General features: G+C 33.9%; 1 protein-coding gene across 3 annotated transcripts; it reads left to right on the top strand.

The window, feature by feature from the left end:
* The first annotated feature begins 7,360 nt into the window (after positions 1–7,360).
* Positions 7,361–24,168, top strand: LOC128184034 (zinc finger protein 181-like). Of its 3 annotated transcripts, XM_052853319.1 has the most exons (9): positions 7,361–7,411; positions 8,181–9,607; positions 17,693–17,898; positions 18,676–18,840; positions 19,724–19,843; positions 20,364–20,429; positions 22,032–22,214; positions 22,417–22,565; positions 23,337–24,168. In XM_052853319.1, the coding sequence occupies exons 2-9, from the start codon at positions 8,474–8,476 to the stop codon at positions 23,339–23,341; spliced, it is 2,028 nt and encodes a 675-aa protein (XP_052709279.1). In that variant the 5' UTR covers positions 7,361–7,411; positions 8,181–8,473; the 3' UTR covers positions 23,342–24,168. The 3 variants fall into 3 exon arrangements, with proteins under 3 accessions (XP_052709279.1, XP_052709280.1, XP_052709278.1); XM_052853318.1 differs by lacking the exons at positions 7,361–7,411; positions 8,181–9,607 and adding an exon at positions 15,006–17,033; XM_052853320.1 differs by lacking the exons at positions 17,693–17,898; positions 18,676–18,840; positions 19,724–19,843; ... (2 more) ...; positions 22,417–22,565; positions 23,337–24,168 and adding an exon at positions 10,509–11,978.
* Positions 24,169–26,162: the final 1,994 nt, after the last annotated feature.

Raw genomic sequence — 26,162 nt, 5'->3', positions numbered from 1 at the left:
TCAGTATAAGATTTGTTTTACAATACCTTACAATAGTGTCATTTTTATGGCGTCGAGCGAAGCTCGAAAGCCATCTAGGGATCGTACGTCCGGAAGTTACATTTTTAGGAGCCAAACAACTCAAATGAGTGCAAAGTTTTCGTATGTTTTTCAAGAAAAATAGATGACATACTTCAATTTCGAGCAGAACTGTACGTCAACAAAACAAGTTTGCAGATTCGAAATGGTTGCCGTCTTTAAAAATGTTCACATTTTATTGAAAACAATATGTCTCGGTTTCAGCGGATGAATACACTAGCACCGAGACACATGCGATAGCTGGGCTTACATACTCAATTTGGTTATGAAATGTACTAGCCTGCAAAATAGATGATTTTGTATCCATATCGAAAATTGACAATGCACAAATGTTTGATCTTGTAGAAACAAAACTTCCTAATCGAGCGATAAGTACATCTACATAAACCAACTAGTGAACTACTTTCACTTTGTAAACAACGTGAATGGGTGCTTTCTTTTATCTACCCCCGATCTTTTCGGCCCGTGTCATTTGGATCCTTGTGAATTTTAGATGAAATTGATAATAAGAGACAGAGTGGTTATCAGCAGTATACAATATATAGAATTAAACACAATAATAATTTTAATATTTATTTCCATATAAATAGAGAAAAAAAATCTAAAAAAATTTTAACTCCTAAGATATTACTATAAACTTAAATTTTCAATTGAAATTCAAAACTTTTTAAGAATTAGGTGAGCAAATTTGTAATGAATTGTAATTTTATTAGTTATGTGATAAATAACATTTTCTATTTTTTTTGAAAAAATTTTTTTTGGATAATTTATGGAAAACAAAATACCAGCTTTTGAACTTGGTCATTTTTTGGCAAAATATTGCATATAGGGTACCCTCATTGTACGGATAAGTCCTCCTACAGTTTTCAAAATAGGAAGTTGTTCTTTTGCAGATCAGTTGTACATATATCAGAGGTATGCATATTGCTAGGATTTTGATTTTTGATAATTTATGAAAAAAATACCAGCTTTTGAACTTTGTCATTTTTTGGCAAAATATTGCATATAGGGTACCCTCATTGTACGGATAAGTCCTCCTACAGTTTTCAAAACAGGAAGTTGTTCTTTTGCAGATCAATTACACATATATCAGAGGTATGCATATTGTTAGGATTTTGATTTTCGATAATTTATGAAAAAAATACCAGCTTTTGAACTTAGTCATTTTTGGCAAAATATTGCATATAGGGTACCCTCATTGTACGGATAACTCCTCCTACAGTTCTCAAGATAGGACATTTTTCTTTTGCAGATCAGTTATACATATATCAGAGGTGTGCTTATTGCTAGGAGTTTGGTTACTGATAATTTATGAAAAAAAATTGCTTGTAATTTGGTTACTGATAATTTATGAAAAAAATACCAGCTTTTGAAGTTAAGTCAATTTTTAGCAAAATATTGCATATAGGGTTACCTCATTGTACGGATAACTATTCCTACAGTTTTATAGATAAAAAGTTGTTCTTTTGCAGATTAATTGTACATGTATCAGAGGTGTGAATATTTTTAGGATTTTTATTTCTGATTATTTATGAAAAAAATACCAGCTTTTGAACTTAGTCTTTTTTTAGCAAAATATTGCATATGAGGTACTTTATTTCACTGGATATGGGTTGACATGGATTATGGATACAGTTCACATATAAAAAGAAAACCCAGTTAGCTGTCTCATTGACAGCTTTTCACTTGTTTAAAAAATTATTTAGGTTTTTACTCTTCAAATTAACTTTAACTCGACGCCATTGTGGCCCTTCAGGCCTTTGATTATAAGTTTTAATGGAAGCATCCCCAGGTAGTGTTAACTCAAGGTTGTGAAAATCATGACTCCCAAGGGTAGGGTGGAGCCACAATGGGGGTTGAATTTTTACATAGGAATATATAGAGTAAATCTTCTTCTCAAAACCAATTGGTTAGGAAAGCTGAAACTTGTGTGGAAGCATCCTCAGGTAGTGAAAATTCCAAGTTGTGAAAATCATGACCCCCGGGGGTAGGGTGGGGTCACAATGGTGGGTCGAAGTTTTACATAGGTTGGGGCCACAATGGGGGTATACTTTTTACATATGAATATATATACATGTAGTTAATCTTGAAAAATCTTCTTCTCAAAACCATTAGGCTAGGAAAGCTGAAACTTGTTTGGAAGCAGACCTGACTGCTTACATTTTCTGTGTTTTTATTGCCACAACTCAGTAAGTTAAACTTTACGAAATTTTTTTCGGCTGGTGAATAATATTGCTATTTATTACATAATTTGTCTAGAACGTGTTTGATAATATTCACCTACAAGAAACATATTACTATATGTATTTAATATCGTTAATTTGCTGGTTTTTAAAGCAATAGCATCATTCTTTATATGCACAAGACATACATCTTATGACATAGGTTGTTACATATAATTAATAGCAATTTTGAAATAATGGTATGGTACATGTACATGTAAAGTACACTGACAAAGTATATATAATAAAATTTTACTAACAGGCGAAAAAAAAACCCAGAGAAATTTTCTTAATTATCGTGAATATTAAAAGCTAGGTGGAGATACTTCCCCAAATTACACAGTTCTTTATAATTTTGAACACTTTTTTAATTTTTTCAATTTTTAATAATTGTATAAATTTGTATACAAAAGGTTTTTTCCAATAATATTTCTTATGCATATTTTACTCGGATTTCTCTATACTGTCGACATTTCAAAACAAAATGGAATTCATCTTCAATATCTCAACAAAATTTACATAAGCGTCTTTCCTTTGGTACATTAGTGTGTTGTCCACTTTCAATTGCAAATCTATGAGTTGACAATCTAATTCTTGCACTTTGTTTCTTATATGTAGAATGTATTGATTTTGTTAAATAATATTGGAATGAAAACTGATCAATAATGTGCTTGTAAAAATATCTTCGAGACGAGGAATTAATCTGTTCTACAAGTTGTTGAGTAAAGTGATCAATGATTCTTTGCTTAATTATAGGAAAGTAGGTTGCACAATGTATATATTCCTGTTCATACCATATATGCCCTAGACCTATTTAAAAAGGTTTATTTTTAATTACCCTAACTCAGTTTTCAGCAGGTGCCAAATACGATTCACAATCATTATACAACATTTTGTAACAGGACTGCAAAATACAATTCTGACTTTGTAACAATTTGAACTAAAATTTGAATATTCTAAACATTCGTATAGTTTCATATGAGCCTCCCAGTTTCAAAATATACAATTGCAGTGTTTGTATTCTTCTTCAAACTTAACACAAATTTAATGTATTCTAAATGTACTTTTTCTATATCATTTGCAGCATGCATGCCCCATATCTCACAGCCATAATTTAATATACTAGCAATATAAGTTTCAAAAATTGACAGCATTGTTTCTGTGTTCAGATACAATTGACTTGTTTTTTACTTTAAAGAAAACATGGATTTTCTCCCTTGGCTAGCCAACTGTTTCTGTGTATTGTTAAACTTTCCATTATATTGTAACAAAAGGCCCTGGTATGTAAAGCTATCGACAACCTCCATATTGGCTCGCCATTTAAATGCCACCTTTCATTATTGTGAATTTTACCACCATTTATAAAAATGACAATTATCCCATACAGATGTATAAGAATATAATGTATTTAACATTTCCTGTAGCTCATGTGCAGTTTCGGGGAAAATAACCATGTCATCTGCGTACATTAAAACAAATAGATTTAACTCTTGAATGTGTATCGGTATGTTACCTTTACACAAAAATTCCATTTCAAAAACATTCACATGTAATGAAAACAATATTGGAGATAGCACTTCTCCCTGTAAAAGTCCTGTGTTCATTTTAAAAAATTCAGATAACTTTCCCGCTGAATTAACACATGATTGATATTATTATACATGCTACGAATAAAATTCAACAATTTTACTCTAATACCAACGTTATAGACAATTCTTTCAACAGTGTCAAATGCTTTCTTAAAATCAACAAACAACAATATAACATTTTTATGGCGTCGAGCGAAGCTCGAAAGCCATCTAGGGATCGTACGTCCGGAAGTTACATTTTTAGGAGCCAAACAACTCAAATGAGTGCAAAGTTTTCGTATGTGTTTGAAGAAAAATAGATGACATACTTCAATTTCGAGCAGAACTGTACGTCAACAAAACAAGTTTGCAGATTCGAAATGGTTGCCGTCTTTAAAAATGTTCACATTTTATTGAAAACAATATGTCTCGGTTTCAGCGGATGAATACACTAGCACCGAGACACATGCGATAGCTGGGCTTGCATACTCAATTTGGTTATGAAATGTACTAGCCTGCGAAATATATTATTTTGTATCCATATCGAAAATTGACAATGCACAAATGTTTGATCTTGTAGAAACAAAACTTCATAATCGAGCGATAAGTACATCTACAATCAAAAGTTATTTTAAACCAACTAGTGAACTACTTTCACTTTGTAAACAACGTGATTGGGTGCTTTCCTTTATCTACCCCTGATCTTTTCGGCCCGTGTCATTTGGACCCTTGTGAATTTTAGATGAAATTGATAATAAGAGACAGAGTGGTTATCAGCAGTATACAATATATAGAATTAAACACAATGATAATTTTAATATTTATTTCCATATAAATAGAGAAAAAAAATCTAAAAAAAATTAAACTCCTAAGATATTACTATAAACTTAAATTTTCAATTGAAATTCAAAACTTTTTAAGAATTAGGTGAGCAAATTTGTAATGAATTGTAATTTTATTACTTATGTGATAAATAACATTTTCTATTTTTTTTAAAGTTGACTAATGTATTTTTTTTTTTGTATTTTTTTTTTTAATTTCGATAATTTATGAAAAAATACCAGCTTTTGAACTTGGTCATTTTTTTGCAAAATATTGCACATAAAGGGTACCCTCATTGTACGGATAAGTCCTCCTACAGTTTTCAAAATAGGAAGTTGTTCTTTTGCAGATCAATTAAACATATATCAGAGGTATGCATATTGCTAGGATTTTGATTTTCGATAATTTATGAAAAAAATACCAGCTTTTGAACTTGGTCATTTTTTAGCAAAATATTGCATATAGGGTACCCTCATTGTACGGACAAGTCCTCCTACAGTTTTCAAAATAGGAAGTTGTTCTTTTGCAGATCAATTAAACATATATCAGAGGTATGCATATTGCTAGGATTTTGATTTTCGATAATTTATGAAGAAAATACCAGCTTTTTAACTTAGTCATTTTTGGCAAAATATTGCATATAGGGTACCCTCATTGTACGGATAAGTCCTCCTACAGTTCTCAAGATAGGAATTTTTTCTTTTGCAGATCAGTTATACATATATCAGAGGTGTGCTTTTTGCTAGGATTTTGGTTACTGATAATTCATGAAAAAAATACCAGCTTTTGAATTTATCATTTTTTGGCAAAATATTGCATATAGCGTACCCTCATTGTACGGATAACTCCTCTTACAGTTTTTAAGATAAGAAGTTGTTCTTTTGCAGATCAATTATACATATATCAGAGGTGTGCTTATTGCTAGGAATTTGATTACTGATAATTTGTGAATAAAATACCAGCTTATGAAGTTAGTCAATTTTTAGCAAAATATTGCATATAGGGTAACCTCATTATACGGATAACTATTCCTACAGTTTTCAAGATAGGAAGTTGTTCTTTTGCAGATCAGTTGAACATATATCAGACGTGTGCATATTGCTAGGATTTTTATTTCTGATTATTTATGAAAAAATACCATCTTTTGAACTAAGTCTTTTTTTTAGCAAAATATTGCATATGGGGTACTTTATTTCACTTTTATTTTCATATAAAAAGAAAACCCGTTAGCTGTCACATTGACAGCTTTTCACTTGTTTAAAAAATTATTTAGGTATTTACTCTTCAAATTAACTTTAACTCGACGCCAGTGTGGCCCTTCAGGCCTTTGATTTTCTTATTGACATATAAATAATATTTGAAAGGCTAAATATAGCCTCAGCTGTACCTTGTTTGGGTTGAAATCCAAACTGTGCATCAGTGATTACATACATCATTTGCGTCAGACCATGTTAACAACCTTTGATTCAAAATATATGTGAATAATTTACAAAAGCAACTGACAAGACTAATGCCTCTATTATTATTGGGGTCTAATGCATCACCCTTTTTAAAAACTGGTATTATAATACACTGTGCCCACATATTAGGGAAAAAACAGAAGACAATATTCTATTAAACATTCTTAGTATAATAGGAACAAGATAATCTTTAAACTCGTTGAAATATTCATGAATTATTAGGTCAGTACAATGCGACTTTTCTTTTTTTAAACGTTAATTTGATAGCATCGACAATTTCTTTTTCTGTGATTGGACAGTCTAGTTCCTCAGTTCCTAGACCAGCGTCTATACAGTGACATGCATGAGTCTGTACTTTTTTTAAAAGACATATGGGCTTGCATAAAAGTTGCTTGTAATGGTTTAAAAGAAAACTGTGTGTAAATTGTAAGTGACCAATGTTGATTCTTATTTTATTGTAAACTGGATGGGGCGGAACATGATATAATTGGGTATTACACGGATCTTGGTGGGTTTTGGTGAAGCGCGGTGGAGCATTGTGAAGCGACGTGGACGGTGGAGGCTCGTGGAGAATATTGCATATTGTTGTTCGATTTACTGAATAACAGGAGTAACCCAAATTAATTGAAATGGGTAAACATGAAAAGAACCCATCATAACAGTTCAGTTGTGTCAATTCGGAAAGAACCCCTTTCGAGGGACTGGGTAATAAATTAGATCGATTTAAAACTACTTGATACCAAATATCAGAATAAGGAAACAAAAGAATGAGTCAGAAGGATGACATGTTTTACATTTCAAGAAATTAGAAACCGCAAAAAACAATTAGAATAAGGACTGAAAAAATAGCGTCTTTCTGAGAACTATTGTAATTCAAAGATACTGGCTGGTTTCGGCGTACAGGTGATGCAGTTTTAGAAACCGTGAGGTTATTTTTGTTTTCTGGGAGGGCGTCTGAGACCTATATTTTTGGAAATTTTACTATACAGTGAATTTTATAAATAAATTATAAATTTAAATTTTCATGGCATGATTGTGCCTCTCCTGCACAACCCCCCTTCACCCAAGCCCCTAATGTAGGAGTGACCTTGATCTGCGCCTATATAACAATATTAATTTGTTCCAAGCAGGTGAGCAATTAATGCTGAAAGCATTAATATTGCTCGTCTCTAAAGTCGGGATCGGTATTCAAATAACACTCAACACTACGGGATCGGATGACCAAATCAATGTTTGCTATATTTTCAGTAAATACAGCCTAGTAAGTAGAGAATCATATAAGAACAATGCATTCCTTGAAAGGTTAAACTTATTTGTAGATAGCTTTCTAAATTTTAACCACGGGCACCTGATTTTTTATCAATCAGCCGCTCAATAAGCCAAATATAAAAAAAATACCTCCTCCAACGGCCAACATTATATCACAGGCGCCTGAATTTTTATCAATCAGTCGCTTAATAAGTCATATATTGAAAAATTCTACCCCTACTATATATAAACACAGGCGCCTGAATTTTTATCAATCAGTCGCTTAATAAGTCATATATCGAAAAATTCTACCCCTACTATATTATATATAGTAGGGGTAGAATTTTTCGATATATGACTTATTAAGCGACTGATTGATAAAAATTCAGGCGCCTGTGATTATATTTAAAAACAAGTGTGTTTATGTATAGATGGGGTAGAATTTTTTTATATATTTGGCTTATTGAGCGACTGATTGATAAAGATTAAGGTGCCTGTGATCATGAGATAAAGATAGTCTGTATTATTCAGATTATTATATCATTGCCACAAATTTCAATCAAAATTCAACATTTTTTGGTTTGCCCGTGGAGCCTTTAAGGATATATCTGTAAAATATTGCATCTTGATGGAAATATTGGCCAATGTACAATATTGTTATTATTGTCATAATCTATCAGCATGATGAGAGAGGGTCGAAATATAATCAAATAAATTATTATAGATTCAAGTGTTTATGTGATAAGATATGATATTTATCCTGTTTTCATCATTTGTTTCAGGCGACACACTTAAAGTTTGGACTATTAAGCAGGTTCTATTAAGCACACTACTTGAGTATAAAAGTCCATACAGTGAAATTTTCTTCTGGAAGCAGGCAATGTTACAGTTTTGACTTACTTAACAACGGGCAAGATGTTTAATTGTTAACAAGACACTCAACACACATTGATAACATGACATATGAAAATAGAGCATTTTATCCTGATCTTCATATAATAAGGGAATTTGGAAAAGCTGCAGTGTGATGAACTACACAAAACCATTTATCAGTTGAATTCTAAAACTGCTGAGAATGAGCTCTAGGGAGTTTCCATTGAACATGGCTGAAGGCAGAAGTGCTGATAATGCCAACAAAAATGATATCAGCTGTTATTCCGATGTTATAAAAAATTTACTCAGTATAACAACTAAGAGTCAGCAAGAATCGAAGAAGAGATATAAGCTTGTAGTGCTACGTCCAAAACACCCTGGTGACAAGCTTATGATGCCACGACCAAAACACCCTGGTGACCCCCAGCAATCAGGGTCAAACGTTGCTACAGATCATAACAGATTCTCGCAGCAAGTAGAAACTGCCACTCCTTCAAATATTGGACCATTGGATACAAGTCATTCGTACATCTCAAAGAAAATAAAAACTGAGGACGATTCTGATTGGATAGGACTCAATGAGTCTCCCTTTTTATGTACATCAACTGCTACTGATAAAACATCAATTCCTCAAATGACAAAAACTGAAAATGATCTTGCAAATGAATCATTCATCTCACAGAACATAAAAACAGAAGACATTATAACTTATTCTGATTTGACAGGACACAATCAATCTACGGCATCTCCTGCTTTATTCACACCGATAGTTTCTACTGTGATAAAAACTGAAAACGATGTTGCAGCAACTGAATCAATAGATAAGGATGTTATATCTGATGCAAGATTGACTGGTTGGAATGAGTCTGAAGTCAATACGTCTCACTCTGCTAATTCACAAATGTTGTCAGGAAACAAATGTAGTTCCACAATGATAAATACAGAAAATGATTTTAGCATATTTGGTACCAGTTTGGCGGACCAACATCGCATACCTTATTTTTCCATTGAACCTTCGCTCTCCCATGTTGTTCAGAATGAAGCCAATCTAACAATAACTGATTCCTCTTTGGAAAGTTCACATATGTCTTTAGGGAATGCACACTGCCAGAATGATTCTTCATCCAGAAAGAAGATATACACCTCAAAACAGTTCTCCAAGGACTCACCAAGTACAACAATACACACTGTTTCTCACTGCCCAGTCTCCCCTAATCCAGTAAAAAGTTGGAGTGATATTAAAGGAGTTGTTGATAGGACCAGCTCAAGGAAGAGACATATTGCCCCACAACAATCAGCTCCCAAGGAAACCCAATCCTCAGTTGATGTGTCCAAGGTAAAAGGTTACTGTAGATTCCTAATTATACACAAAGAATTAAAATTGGCATAAAATTGTGAGAAGCACATAATATGGAAAATCTAAATTTTATTTTTTTTGGACAGATTTAAACTAAATGAAATTGTAATAATAAATTGGCGTTTTTTATTTCTAAATCTTACTATTTGATGCAAAACGAAGTTATCACAAAAATAAATATTTGCATATATATAATAAGGAATACAGTCCCTGAAACGTCATACTTTTCCATTTGCCATGAGTTCACAGTGTGTTGACTGTGTGTTCACCTGCACTCTTCACTGTGCTCTGTTCGCGCTCACTGTTCACAAAGTGTTCACTTTGTGTTCGCTCACTGTTCATAGCGCTCATCAAATTCTGTTCAGCGTGCGCTCATCATTCACTTGGCATTCAATTGTGAAAGTAGAACATTTCTGGGACTGTATATACGGTTAATTACTTTGACTCCCTATGCATGCATTCATGTACTTGTATCAAATGACACATATACAGTATCGATTAGACCCAACCTAACAGAAAGTAAATCAAAACCCTGGGTTTACTTCGGGATCACTAAATTGAGAAGCGGTGTGGATCAGTAACCCTTGGCTAGCAAAGCTGCAATAAACAGTTCCTAACATTTAACACGTTCATTTTTGGTCTAAAACTAGAATTTTATTTCAACATTCAAAATGTAAACAAAAGTTTTGTTTACATAGCAAAGAATGATGAGCTCTAGCTTGTAACCCGCTCATATCTCAATGAAAGACACTCAGATTTTGGTTGCCTATTAAATATGCATAACCAAAGCATTGTAAACATTAAAATCGAAAAAACAGTTTTTGACCAAAATCGTGACCTTTAAAATGTTATTTTCACATTAAGCATGTTATATTTATAGGAGGAGGATGAAGAGGACAATATTAACAAATTTTTAGAGATGTCTGGAAAATTTTTTAAATGTGGAGTCTGTGATAAGGCATTTGCAGAAGCAGAGGAACTGAACCGGCATCTTAGGGGGCACAGCAATTTACACTGCACTGGCTGCAAATCCAAATGTTCCAACAGAAAGCAACTGGAAAAACATCAGAAGCTGTGTCAGGAGTTTGTAGAGTCTTTGATTACAGAAGCATGTCCTATCTGTTTAGAGCAAACTCCATGCAAAGATTTTGGGCTACACTGCAAATCTCATGGCGTGCAGCTAAAAGAAATAATGTTCAATTGTGACAAATGTTCTACCTTGTTTAGTTCTTCACAGCGGCATAATGTTTGTGTTCACTTGGAAAACAACAAAGAGGCTCTTCAAAGGAGTTTGAGGTACCACTGCTCAGTGTGCAGAGAGAATTATGAAGAGATTTCTGCATTTAAGGAGCACATGCAAGCTCACAATATACCTGAAAGGGCCAGTGCTATAGCTGTGTTTACATGCCCAATATGTGACAAGCTTTTTTCCAACCAGTCTCTATTGGAAAAGCATCTTAAGAATAGGTGTTCTCAAAAGTTAGCTAAGACGTGCAGATTTTGTGGGCAGTTCTATCAAAGAAATTTTGAAAGTCCATCTTCCATTGATACAAACAACGAATGCATAAAATGCAGGAAGTCTTTAAAATTAGAAATAAGTTTGAGGAAGCAAATTGAACTCAGAAAATTCATTGTTGCCCGGTCTGCTGAAGGTGTTTCTCTAGAATTTTCATTTGGAAATCTCTCGTGAGAAATAAACATATACAGGAAGTCGAACAGAAGGGTTTCAAGTGTTTCATATGTGGAAAAGTTTTCAGGAGCCTCGGCAACATTGGGCTTCACATGAACTCTCATGTTCCAGTCCCTAGTCTGTCTTGTCTTCTGTGTAATAAAAAATTCAGCGACAGTCTCCATTTAAAGCTGCATATGAAAATACATTCTAGTGAAATGTTTTACTGCAAGATTTGTTTCAAGAGATTTTATAATGCCAATCACTTATTTCGACACACGACCATGGACCCAATACAGTGCAATTGTGAGAGATATGCCAGCAACACAAAGCACAGTGCATCATGTCTGAAGGTCAGGGTCTTCTTAAAGCAGGCATCATCTACAAACTGGATGGATGCAAAGAAAGTCCACTACATGTGTGCAAGATTTGTTCAGCCCAATTCAAAAGTGTAGTGCATTTGCAACACCACCTGAAAACAAAGCATGAGATTATCAGATTCATACATGCTATACTATCAAGTAAAACATGAAGTGCTCAGTTCATTTATTAAAATTGAAAATTCAACCCACTTTGAAGTTTTACAAAAAAAATCTAGTCTAGATTCTATCATTTTGTCAGAAAGTCATCTGTAAGATACTATTTTGGGATTCAAACTTTTGCAACGTTTTGATTATATATAATTGTAGCTGCAGGACTGTAGCTCCCGGTCTGAAAAAATTCGGATGGACGACCTGGGAGCTACAGTGCCTCCCATAGTAAAAAACTGCAATTTACGGCGCACAAAAAATTGCGCTAGTTTTGGACTTATTAACCTTATTTTCATACAAATTCTGTACAAATCTTTGATCCCAAAAAATTCCTCGGACATTTTACTACAGATATCGTCACTTCACTTACTTCTGATAGTCTTTTAAACACCATCACCAGCCCTGTAAATTAAAGAGGTGCAAGTTTGTTTACATTTAAAAATGGCGACTCTCGATCTCGACGTAAATTAGCATCCTTCTTTTTCCGAGGTCGGTTATCATGTTTAAGAGAAGATCTGAGGCAAGTGTAGTGACGATATCAGTAGTAAATTTGCTGAAGAATTTAATGGTACTTATTATTTTTACAGAATTTGTATGAAAATAAGGTTAATAAGTCCAAAACTAGCGCAATTTTTTGTGCGCCGTAAATTGCAGTTTTTTACTATGGGAGGCACTGTAGCTCCCAGGTCGTCCATCCGAATTTTTTCAGACCGGGAGCTACAGTCCTGCAGCTAATATAATTGGTGTTTTATGTCAACCTTAATAAAGGACTATGTGCGGTATTATGCATTTTTGGCCCCCAAAATCAAAGTTTAATAAAGAGCTCTAAAAATAAGGTAGAAGGTAGTAGAAATCATATTGAAAATGAGGGTGTAAAAGGTTATCACCACAGTGACGCCATAATGTAGAAATGACGTCATGAAGTTTGCCTTATTTAAATAAATTGTTGTTTTGTAGCAAAATATGGGTATTTTTTGGTGGTTTTTCAACGGGGAAACATCGAGCGCAGGCTTGCTTAAGTACCATTATTTATTATTAACATGATTAAGGGTATAACTATCTGAGAAAAAACAAATGTGAAAATTGTACTTGAGCAGACCTGCAATCTATACTTCCGAATGCAAAGTACCGGGTATGAAGCAGAAATGAAAATATTTTGATTTGTTTGCAAAATTTGCGGGAATTATTTCATTAAGGTGATGTCATAGATAAACAGCAAATAAGCAATGATAAGTAAAATCAAAATTACAGTGATAGGCATCTTCTGTACAATGATTTATGAAAATTTGAATTTTATAATATATTATTTAAAAATTGTTTAAAATTGGGGGCAGATATTTGACCATATCACACATAGTCCTTTGATGATATTTTTCAATATTTTTTTTCTTCATGAATGTTCGAGAAGAGGTCGATTGTGAGCTGAAAATAATATGATTCGAAATATAAAGTATGAACAATAAATCTTCAATGTTTTGTCATCCTTGTATAAAAGGAAGTTATTCTTACTAATGGTTCAATGTATATTGCTAGAACTAATATTGAATAATATGTGATAGCTCTGTTGGCAAAGCCGTGCTTAAGTTCACAAGAATTTGAACTTTCTATGAATTGTTGTGAGTGATATAGCCCATATAATTATATATGCCTATTATCTTTCAAATACTTTCAGTGAAAGCAGCAATGTCTACTTAAAACATTTTTTAAGATGCTTTCTTGATGTTAATAAAATAAAAAGAATGTTTGAAAAGTTACTGTTGATTTATTATTTTAGGGTGAAAATCACAATTGCGAGGAAGTGATCCTATTAATACTTAATATACAGCTGAACATTGATATCTCGAAAACTTGAGTATGTCGAAGTGATTTATAAGTCCTTACCACCCTTTTTAGCTCACCTGAGCTGAAAGCTCAAGTGAACTTTTCTGAACGCTTCTAGTCTGGCATCCATCAGTCTATAATTAAGTTTTTTACATTTTCGACTTCTCCAAAACCATGCACTGGGCAATTTCCACCAAACTTGGCACATAGCATCCTTAGCTAAATGGGATTTATTAAGTTTGTTAAAATGAAGGGGGCCACACCCATTTCCAAGGGGAGATAACTAAAATCATTGAAAATTTGTTAGTATTTTTCAAAAATCTTCTTCTCAAAAACCATTTGGTCAGAGAAGCAGAAACTTGTGTGGTAGCATTCTCAGGTATAGTGTAGATTTATTTCATTTGTTCAAATCATGATCCCCAGGGGAAGGATGGAGCTACAATGGAGGGTCAGATTTTTACATAGGAACATAATTATATAGTAAATCTTTAAAAATCTTCTTCTCTGAGATTGATAAGCCAGGAATGCAGAAACTTGAGCGGAAGCATCCTCAGGTAGTGTAGATCAAGTTGGTTCAAATCATGCACTCTCCAGGGGTAGGGTGGGGCTACAATGGAGGGGGGGGGGTCAAATTTTTACATAGGAACATTTATAGAAAAATCTTGAAAAATTTTCTTCTCTGAGATTGATTTGCCAGAAAAGCTGTAACTTGTGTGGAAGCATCCTCAGGTATATATAGTGTACTAGATTTAAGATTGTTCAAATCATTATCCCCAGGGTAGGATGGGGCCACAATGGGAGGGGGTTCGAATTTTTACATAGGAACATAGCAGCCAGAAAAGCTTCAACTTGTGTGGAGGCATCCTCAGGTTGTGTATAGATTTAAGTTTGTTCTAATCATAACCCCATTGGTAGGGTGGGGTCAAATTTTTACAAAGGAATATAAAGGGAAAATATTTTGAAATAATCTTCTAAAACACAATTTGCCTAGAAAAGCTCAAACTTTAGTCAGTTCATCTAGTATAGATAAAAATTTGTCAAAATCATCTCTAAAAACAAGACAGAGTCATATACAAATTCTCTGAACAATGTCGTATTATACAGATCCTGAAAAAAAAATCCCCTCCATTTTCTTATATTTATCATTGAGCCCCTTTGTAACCGGATGATTTAATAATCTCATCACATATTGAGCATTGCAGTGCTCGAGAAGATGATCAGACATTTACAACTGTTTATATATGGATTATATATAATCCAAATTGAAAGGGGGGGATAGACTCATCAAATATCATGACGCCTGTGAACTATATGTTTTCTGTGAACATCAAGAATATATTTACAGAATTTAAGGTGCATTCTTTCAAAAGGTAAATTTCTGAAACAGTCTTAAAGTTAAAGAAAAAAAATTGTTGCGAAAAAAAATGCACCCCCCCCCCCTTGCTATTAATGGTTTGGGAATTCACATCGGGTTAGATGTTCTATTAATTTTTTTCTTATGTCAACAATATGGCACCATTATGCTATTACCAAATAACCAAAGTTGTTTTTAAATCTGAAAGGTAATTTAATCAAGTGTTTAAAGCATCACGGCATCTTAATTCAGGAACATTGGATAACCTTATATCTTTTCATCCAGCACAACCCAAGATCAGTGGAATTATCGAAGGACTAAGGCGCTGTCACACGGTGTAAACTTTTCAGCTGCTCAGGATTACCCATCGATCATGAAGACTAAAGTGCAGGGTCTACTAACCGCTGATAGCCTTTCCGCTGAAAGGGAAAAATAGACATATCAATAAATAGAAAAACCCAAACGGGAACCACGAATTAACAGTGTATAATCATTCCTTTACCAAAGGGACTATGATTTCAACATTTCCAACATTTTAGCCAGTGAATTAGCCATGTTCATATATGTATCCTGATTAACAAGGCCTAGCTGTTTTTACAGAGTTAGTCGGAGGATAGGACTTTGCATCTGGTGTTTAGGTAATAAATTGCAGTGCATGCCATCATAGGATAAAATAGTTGAGAGAGTAGACCAGTAGTGGGGAGAAATGACATTGTGTTCCAATGGTCCAGCAAATGGCATCTTGTCGAAACTGGCATGGCAAGTAAAGAGCATTTTGAATAAGATCATCATAGAAAACTTGACAACTTGTCAAAGCCCTCATGGCAATTAGTAGATAGCATTTTGAACATTAAGATTGTCGTCATGGAAAACCTGAGGAAAAGGTCTGCTAGTGAACTTGAATCAAATAATCAAGTAATCTCATCATCTGACCAAAGCATGCCTAACATGGTTGAGGTCGGACCAACAAGTCTTACTGAGAATGTGATACATGTAGCTCCGCCTTTGGCCCTGGTTCGCCCGGAGAATACATCTATTGTTCAAAGGCTAAAGCCAGTGTCTCTAATCAATGGAGGCCAAAATGCAATGGAAATTCCAACACAGTCTATAAAGGGATTCAACATGAGCCGTCTACCTTTGCCTACACAAAGTGCTTCTGATACAGTGTGTGCAAAAATGAATATTAATGAGTTCTCCAGAACAATGACTCAACAAAATTCTCGGGGTGAACATCAAGTTACTAACCTAGGAGACGTTCGAGAGGCAATTAGGAAAAGAAAAAAATTAAAGTTCACCAAGAAAGTTGACAGCTCAAAGATAAATCCAGGAAAAACCAACACAATGAATAAAGTAACACTTCTTTGTCCAATTATTGATAAGATCAACCAGCTTGATATACCAAATCAAAAGGGCACCACCACAGTAAAAACCACAGGAACCTGTGAGGAAAATCTGAGAAATACAGTTTCAAATAGTTTTGGAATTGCTACACCAGTGGCTATTTACCAAAATAAGGTTAATGAAATGAATATGTTGAACCTGAACACAAGGACACTTCCATCCAATTCATGCAATTCCCAAAGTGAAAATACTGCACACGATTTGAACGAACACAGGATGATCATTGATACCGAAGATGTTTCATCAACTGAACCAGCTACAGTGGTAAAAGACGAACCAAACAAACAAGTGAAAGTTGAACCAGGCATACATGTGAACTGTGAACCGGACCCACAGGTGTACTGTGAACCTGACACACGGGTGAACAATGAACAGAACAGACAGGTGAATAATGAACTGGATATACAGGTGAAAGTCGAACCAGACATACAGATGAACTATGAACCAGACATTCAGGTGAATAATGAACCAGACAGACAGGTGTACAGTGAACCAGACAGACAGGTGTACAATGAACCAGACACAACCAGTTCTATGTATGCAATGTTCCCAGGTCAGAGATACCCTTTCTACACTGAACCAGTTCAACAACCAGATTCAGTTGGTCAAACTCCGAACTCCAGAGCTACAGTATATAGAATTTTATTTTTAGTTTAAAGGCATGGTCACAATTTGGGTCAGAAACAATTTTTCTGATTTTAATGTTTACAATGCTTCAGTAAGGCATTTAAATAGGCAACCATTATTTTGTGTTATTCATTGAGTTATAAGCGAGTTACAGAGCTTACAATTCTTTGCTATGTAAACAGAGCTTTTGTTTACATTTTGAATGTTGAAGTGGAAATTCCAGTTTAAGACCTTGAGTAATGTTTTGAGCATTATAAAATGTTTATTTATGCTAAAAATGGATAAGAAGATAACAAATCAGCTTGAAAAAGATCTTTTACTGGTATATTAAACCTATGAAAACAGGATCAGGGCATGAGCCTTGTGCATTGTAAATAATAAAAAAAGAAATATAGAATTTGACCAAAATTGTAACCATGCCATTTTAATTATCAGTTATGTAACAATTTTTGAATTTGACAATGAAGGTAACCATAGACAATCTTGTTTGCATTTAAAAGTAATAAAAGTAATCTTAGATAAATTATATTTTTCTTCTCGATATAATTGAAACCTTATTTAAGAATACCCTTTTTTCTCTATCTGGATATGATAAACATTCCATAATATAAAAAAATATATAATATTTGTTGTCATGTGAAATTGCACAAGCTTTTTTTCAGACGGTCATTACAACGAATGGAAAGCAAAGGCATCATCCTGATTGTAAAAGGGGCCAGTCAGAGAGGAGAGAAAGGAAAAAGCAATTGGCCAGAAAACGGTACAAAGAGAAGATCTTCATCGGGCCACACATTGAGAGGTGGAACCGGGTCAAGGAGGAACTGAACTTCTCATTGAACTATGAGCTCGCTGGCTACTTGCTAAAACAGTCAGTCATATTTTTAATTGATTGATAACATTAACACATATGTTTGGTATTATTTTCGGAGAAATTGTTTTTATTTGTTTAATTTAAAATTAACTGTCTGATGTCAAAGAAGTTAATGAGACTATTTAGTTATACTTCCCCGGCCCTTCTGGCGGAGCTCGGAAAAACACCTCTGAGTCAAATGTAATAACCTTATCAGGTGTTCAAATTTTATAAAAAATGGAGTCTTTTCCCATAAAGATTTTAATGAAGTCTAGCCTACATCTCAACACATAGTTAAATGTGTTTAACCATTGTTTATATCAAGTTTTATAAAAAAAAGAGGGTTATCATAGACGTCTACAATGTATGTAATACATTCGAGGTGTGTCTACGTGCTCTGTCGGAAAGGCCCGAGAAGTTGTCTTTATGCATGAGGTTATTATATAACTATTATGTATTAATTTTGTTTATAAAACTCTGATTGTAGTCTGTAACAGCTATTAATCTTTTCTTATTTTACACAAGTTCTTTGAAATTCTAGAGTTCAGTAATTTTGTATCAAAGCGGGGTGAATTTAAAATTGCAAGCATATTAAATGTTTGGCTAACCGTCAGAAAAATTAAAATTAGACATGGTATTAAAATCCATGAATATTACCTCTCAAAATTTTACAAGGGCATGAATTCCTCGTGTTTTAGTGCAATTGTTCATAGTTGAAGTCTTATGATCTAGTTTTTATGGTTGAGGGGCTTTCAAAAGACTATGACTCAATTTCTGTTTATTACATTAAATAAGGTATGAGACATGGAAGAAGATTTCTCAGCAACAACCTCCATCACAAACATCCAGCCATCCTTATACGACAAGGCCTGAACCCGATACAAGGCCTGAACCTGATACTTCATCAACAGACACAGGAGAAGAAGAAGAATCAATGGATACTGTAGAAGAAGATGAACAGTAAGGAATACTTCTCACAATTTACAAGATTATTCCTCACATTTTTGTGGAATCTTTAGTAGTTGAAGTCTTACTATCTAGAAAGTATAATGTGAAATATTTACCTAGTATTTAAAATGGGCCAAAGTCAAAGAATAAATTTCAGAATTTCTCTTTTTATTCTGTAATCTTTATCCGTGAAATATAGTCAAACTTTGTTATCTAGATAGGACTGTTTAAAAAATTCAAGATATCCGAGTATTTGAGATACTAAGGGTAAAATACTTAAAAAATAATTGGTTGGGACTTACAAATCACTTACCAGTAGACATATCAATGGTATTCGAGATATCAGTGTATGAGGTTTCGAAGTTCAACTGCTTGTACTTTCAAAGAATATTTTTCTTACCCCCCCCCCCCCCCCCCAAAAAAAAAAAACAAAAAAAAAAACAACCACATAGGAGATGAAAGTCATTACCGGTATTTATGGTTGGAATACACTGTTTACATTTGTTCTTCATAGAATACTTAATATGAAAGCACCAAAAATATAGGATCATTTTTCTTCTCCTGCTGGTCAATGTATTTTGACAAAATTTATCTATATGTGAACATTGAGAACATAGTGCCTTACTGTGTTATAATGTATCAATAATGTATCACTCATAATGATCCAAGCTATCAACACTAATCAAACTGTGTTATATTTATTCACTCTTGTTTAAAATTTATCTAAGGCATGGTAGATTTTCTGTATTCATTGAATAAAAAGGGGACTGTTTTCAAATGTTCAGGGATATCATCGTTTGGAATGTTTTGAATTGGAATTGTTGTATGGCATCCTAGAAAAGCTATGTTGATGTTCATTTATTTGATTAAACTTTTGCTTATTATATTCGAATAGGTATGAAAAGCAGCAAGAGACCTTTCAGTACCTTCCTCCTTCACCAGTATTAAGCCATTCTTATATGACAAAGCTGGAGTCTGATACTTCATCAACATTGACTGGGGAAGAAGATGAAGAGTAAGGAACAAACTTTTATTCGCATGCCAGAAATTTTCCCTTTTTAGCAGGGTTAGCGAGAACTTTGCATCACAAATATTTCTTGCTACAAACCAGTACTTGTATGGTTGTTATAACAACACATGTCAAGATAAGGCATGGTGGCGAACATTAGTTGTTACGATCCAGTTTCATGCGGCATATGATGGTGGCAACATTGCAGAAAAAAAAAAATTTCTGCAATTATATCGCTACTACATTCATAACACCCATGAATCATCAAAGAAAGCATTTTTAAATTGTTTTTATTTAGTGAATACATCTTTCTTTTAACAAATTAATCGTAAAATGTAAGACAAAATAACAATCAATTGTCTCCAAGAAATAGAGGGCACCATTCTTGGTGCATGTAAATATATATGTATATTAGCCAATGAATGGACAGTTAACCATGGGTAGACCTGACCTGTATCAATTTGAAGTTTATCATGAGTAAATGCGAGAGTGAAAGCTCTTGTGAAAACAGTATTGTTTTATTTAGGTATGACGAGTGGGAGAAGAGTTCTCAGTACCTACCTTCATCAGATTCTGGAGAAGAAGATGAGCAGTAAGGAATACTTTCCACAACTTTAGGCTTTTGTTCATGGCAAAAGAAATTTTAACAATCATATTGTAAAACGCTTTAAAGTTGCACAATATTTAATTTATTTCTTTTTACTGTTCTGTAAATAATGATGAATTTTTCATCTTTGTTGCCTAAAATTTACCCCTTTTAACTCTCTCTCTCTCTCATTCAAGTCACGAGCAGTTATGTTTCAACTCCTATTTCTATGATCTGATTGGGTAAAGGCTCATCAAAACATTACTGGTAGTTAAGACTTTTCTGGAGGTAACACCTATTAAGAGCTTCTATTCAGTTCACTGTAATTCCATAAATCTTCTGATCAGTAGTTGCAGTGTGATGATTTAGTAATTGAAATGTTTTAATGCTTTAGGGGCACCCAATAGAGGCTGTGTTGATGATCTTTTGATTTAACTTTATTTTATTATTAGCTCACCTGAGCCAAATCATCAAGTGAGTTTTTTTGATCCAAATTTGTTCTTAGTAGTTGTTGCACAAACCTTCCCAGGGCCAAGGGAATTCAAATTTGTCCAAGGGACATGCCCTTTCTGCAAGGGAGATAATTAAGAAATAATGTAAACTTTTTTACATTCATTTGTTAAAAAGTCTTCTGAAATATCATTTAGCCAATAAAGTTGAAACTAGTATGGATGCTTACTCAGGTAGTGTAGATTAAAGTTTTTTCAAATCATGATCCCGGGGTTGGGCTGGGTCACATTGAGGGTCAAAATTTTACATTAGAATATATATTTAAAAAAACTTCCTCTGGAAAACTGCTTGGTCAGAAAAGTTGAAATTCATGCATAAGTATCTGGATGTTGTAGATTCAGGTTTGTTCAGATTAAGATCCTTGGGGTAGGGTGGGGTCACAATGGGGGTCAAAATTTAATTTGTAATTTCTAAGGGAAAATCTTTTTAAACTTTCTTCTCAAAAACCATTTGACCAGAAAAAATTGAAAATTATGTGAAATCATTCTTATGTACTCTAGATTTAAATCTATTTAAATCACAATCCCCTGTGGGACAAGTTTAGCCTAAATGAGGGGTCTAATTTATACATAGGAATATCAAAAATCTTTAAAATCTTCCTTTCACATACCATATGGATATTAAAGTTGGATCTTGTGTGGAAGCTACCTAGGGTAATGTAGATTCAATTTTGTTCAAATTATAATCCTTAGGGAAAGGGTAGGGTTGGGGAAGTGGTAAAATTTTTTACATAGGAACATTTATAATCTTCTCAAAAACCCTTTTGCAAGAAAATTTGAAACCTATATGGAAGTGTCCCCAAATTGTGTATATTCAAGTTCATTCAAAACATGATTCCTGGAGTTAGGGTTGGGCCAAAATAGGAGGGGGGATTTTTACATAGGAATAAATAGAGTATTATCTTTAAAAACCTTCATTCTTAAGAAGAAGCAGAATGTTATGAAATGTGCCAAAATAGAGAGAGAAAAAAATGTGAAATTTTACAGATATTTTCATATTTGATATCTGATAAAAAAAAAAAAGCTGTTAGAGTTATGTCAGTTTTGTATTGTTGTCCAGATGAGCAATGTAACCCCTGGGCCTCTTGTATTTCATAAGGTATGAAAAGTGGAAAGAAAGCTCTCAGCAGCCATCATCTGCATCAATGTCCAACCATCCTTATATGACAAGGCATTCACTGAAAAAGATCTCGCAGCATCTACCTTCTGCACAAAGTTCCAGTGTTCCTAATACAACACAGCCTGAATCTCATACTTCATCAACAGAAGATGAAGATAAACAGTAAGGAATACTTTCTCACAGATTTAAAAGAACATTAATTCGTCACATTGTAGAGGAATCTTCAGTAGTTGAAGTCTTATAATCTACAAATTTGAAATGTTTTAAATGGTTGAGGGGCATCCAAGTGGAAATCATGTTGATGTTATTTTAAATATGATAATTCAGTGTGGAACTCCATAGATTTATCATATTCAATATAAAGGTATGCAGAGTGGAAGAAGACCTATCAGCACCGACCTTCATCACCAGTACTAAGCCATCCTTATACGACAAAGCCTGAACCTGACACTTCATCAACAGACACAGGAGACGAAGAATCAATAGATACTGTAGAAGAAGATGAATATAAAGGTATATATGCTTTTATATCTATACTGTATACAGGGAATTATTCGTCCTCGTTTTTAATCTTGCACCTTTTGCTTTGTTGTCAGCAGGTGAGATTAGGACTGGGCAAATCCCAGTGTCTCAAATTATCTCTCTTTAAACACAACAATGTCTTAGTGAAATCATGATGGGGTAAGGCTGTTTGCAAGTGTTAAAGGGCAAAAATTACACAGGGCAAAAATAACTCTGACAGCTAGTGTATATCGTACTGTGGTTTCATTAATTTTCAAGAGTATCAATTTTCGTGGATAAAGTGAAAATCACAGTTTCAAGGATACGTAAATTCGTGGCCAATGATCTTATCAATACAAAATGTAAATAAAAATTGCACTTTAATTAATGAACATTTAATTTCGTGGATCAACTAAACAACGAAATCCACGAAAATTGGTATTCAACGAATATTGATGAAACCACAGTAGTTGATTTGGGTAAATACTTGTCAAATAAATATAATATACGTGTCAGATGTCTATATATAATATTAATATTGCACATGATTAAGTTTGTTTTTGTTCTAAAATAAACATACCATCATTACAAGTGTTCAATGTTTAAATAGACATACATGTATACCTATCCCAATCTAGAGAAAATTGTCATTCGGTGCTTAAGTACATGTATAAGCTGTTACCTGTCACAACTCAAAAAGAATTCTGTAGGCTATATTATAAGTACATATTTACGTGCAAATATTTACCATTATGAAATAAAAGAATTGTTTTATATTTTCAGGATAAGAAGAGATACCAGTTTGTAAATTCTAACTGACATCTGGCTAAAAAGTTTTCAGAATATAGATTTTGAGAGATCAAGTGTTCAACCAACTTAACCCTGTGGCAGGCACATAACTAGACATTGCTCTCTTGTACAGTTTGGTGGAACCATGTTCAAAGAAGCAAACTGTGTTACATTGCAAATCTAATGGCAATGAAATTCAAATATATGTGTGCTACCATTAAAATATTCAATATGGCAGCTCTCTTTGCACAAAGAGGCTTTTCACAGGAGTCGGAAGTACTTCTGGGTAGTATGCAGTGTGCAGTATGGGAAAATTTTATTTTCCAGAGACTATGCAAACTAAATAAATGTTGATTTAAAACCAAAACGAACCAGTGCAATAGCCAAAAATGTGACATATTTTTCTGCTTGTCACAATTGAATTCTAAAAAGCTTTATGAAAATAGGTATTTATGTACCTGTTCCTTGTATACAAAGAAATTAACGAGTGTGCAAGAAGTTGTTATTTTATTGATACATACCATATTGTGTAAATAATAGTGGCAGAGAGAGAGAGAGAGAGAGAGAGAGAGAGAGCAGTATGAACAAGAGGGAGACTCAGCTAAATGATATATTAGTGATACAATTAATCTGCTTAACTAGAGGTACATATAACAGTAACACACTGACACATATTAACTTGGACTCTTTAAAAGACCTCCAGTTAAGTTTAGGTCAAAAGGTCATAGTTAGAATGCTGTATATAACTGTATATGTACATGAAACAGTTGTCATATGAAAACTGATTATTTTTTCAGTTTTTGCAATAAAACTATATACATATAAATGTGTTGATTCTTTTTTTAGCTCACCTGAGCCAAAGGCTCAAGTGAGCTTCTCTGATCACAATTTGTCCGTCGTCTGTCGTCGTTGTCGTCGTCGACGTCATCGTTGTAAATTTTTCACATTTTCATTTTCTTCTCAAGAACCACTGGTCAGATTTCAACCAAATTTGGCACAAAGCACCACTAGGTGAAGGGGATTCAAGTTTGTTCAAATGAAGTGCCATGCCCTCTTTAAAGGGGAGATAATTGAGAATTATTGAAAACTTGTTGGTATTTTTCAAAAATCTTCTTCTCAAAAACTATTTGGCCAGAAAAGCTCAAATTGGCGTGTAACCATCCTCAGATAATGTAGATTCAAGTTTGTTCAAATCATGGTCCCTGGGGGTAGGGTGGGGCCACAATTGGGGATCAAGTTTTACATAGGAATATATAGAGAAAATCTTTAAAATCTTCTTCTCAAAAACTATTAGGCCAGAAAAGCTCAAATTAAAATGGAAGCATCCTCAGGAAGTGTAGATTCAAGTTTGTTCAAATCATGGTCCCCGGGGGTAGGGAGGGGCCACAAGAGGGGGATCAAGTTTTACATAGGAATATATAGAGAAAATCTTTAAAAATCTTATTCTCAAAAACTATTAGGCCAGGAAAGCTCAAATTTGAGTGGAAGCATCCTCAGATAGTGTAGATTCAAGTTTGTTCAAATCATGGTCCCCGGGGGTAGATTGGGGCCACAATTGGGGGATCAAGTTTTACATATAGGAATATATAGAGAAAATCTTTAGAAATATTCTTCTTAAAAACTATTAGGCCAGGAAAGCTCAACTTTGAGTGGAAGCATTCTCAGATAGTGTAGATTCAAGTTTGTACAAATCATGGTCCCCGGGGGTAGGGTGGGGCCACAATTGGGGGATCATGTTTTACATAGGAATATATAGAGAAAATCTTTAAAAATCTTCTCAAAAACTATTAGGCCAGAAAAGCTCAAATTAAAATGGAAGCATCCTCAGGTAGTGTAAATTCAAGTTTGTTCAAATCATGGTCCCCGGGGGTAGGGAGGGGCCAAAAGAGGGGGATCAAGTTTTACATAGGAATATATAGAGAAAATCTTTAAAAATCTTCTTCTCAAAAACTAAAAAAGGAAAGCCCAAAGAGTGGAAGCATCCCCAGATTATATAGATTCAAGTTTGTTTAAATAATAGTCCAGGGGTAGGGTGAGGCCACAATGGGGGATGAATTTTTACTTAGGAATATATAGAGAAAAATCTTAAAAAATCTTCTTTTTAAAGACTATTTGGCCAGAAAAGCTTAAACTTGTGTAGAGGCATCCTCGGGTAGTGTAAATTCAAGTTTGCAAAATCACAGTCCCTAGTGGTAGGGCGGGACCGTGATGGCGGTTTGAATTTTTACATAGGAATATATAGAGAAAATCTTTAGAAATATTCTGGGAAAGTTTTCGGTCCAAAACTCAGTACTTAATGTGAAAGCACAGGTTATGCAGATTTAAGTTAAATGAAACCATGATTCCCTAGAGAAAAGTCGGGCCATGAAATGGGGGGGGGGGGTATATAGGAGTAGAGAAAAATCTTCTTACATACCAAAAAATAAGAGGTGGATAAAAATTGGCCGATTTTCAATTTTTTTTAGCAAGATCTTCTGTACTGTAATTTGATCAGAATTAATGCAATTGTTGCTCAGGTGAGCGATGTGGCCCCTGGGTCTCTTGTTTTATGGAACCTTATTGATTTAGGGTGAAAATGATTAAGGTCAAGGTCTCTTAGTCTGACATTTATTGGCCTATATTGTATTTTAAAGTTGGGGGTCGTATAATTATACTATTATATATAATTATGCTCGATCTGTCAGAACAAAGATTTTAGATTTTCTTGTTTTGAATTTATTCTGCTTTGCCTGTTAGCATATGTTAGACTGCATGTTTATGCTTCAAAAAGATATAGGCTGAAGGTGTGGAAATTAATAGTATGACCACCAGACATATACA

The sequence above is a fragment of the Crassostrea angulata genome, chromosome 5, assembly GCF_025612915.1.
Source record: "Crassostrea angulata isolate pt1a10 chromosome 5, ASM2561291v2, whole genome shotgun sequence".
NCBI lineage: Eukaryota > Metazoa > Mollusca > Bivalvia > Ostreida > Ostreidae > Magallana > Magallana angulata.
Note: the sequence above shows the minus strand (reverse complement) of the source record. Positions and strands in the feature narration are given on the sequence as shown.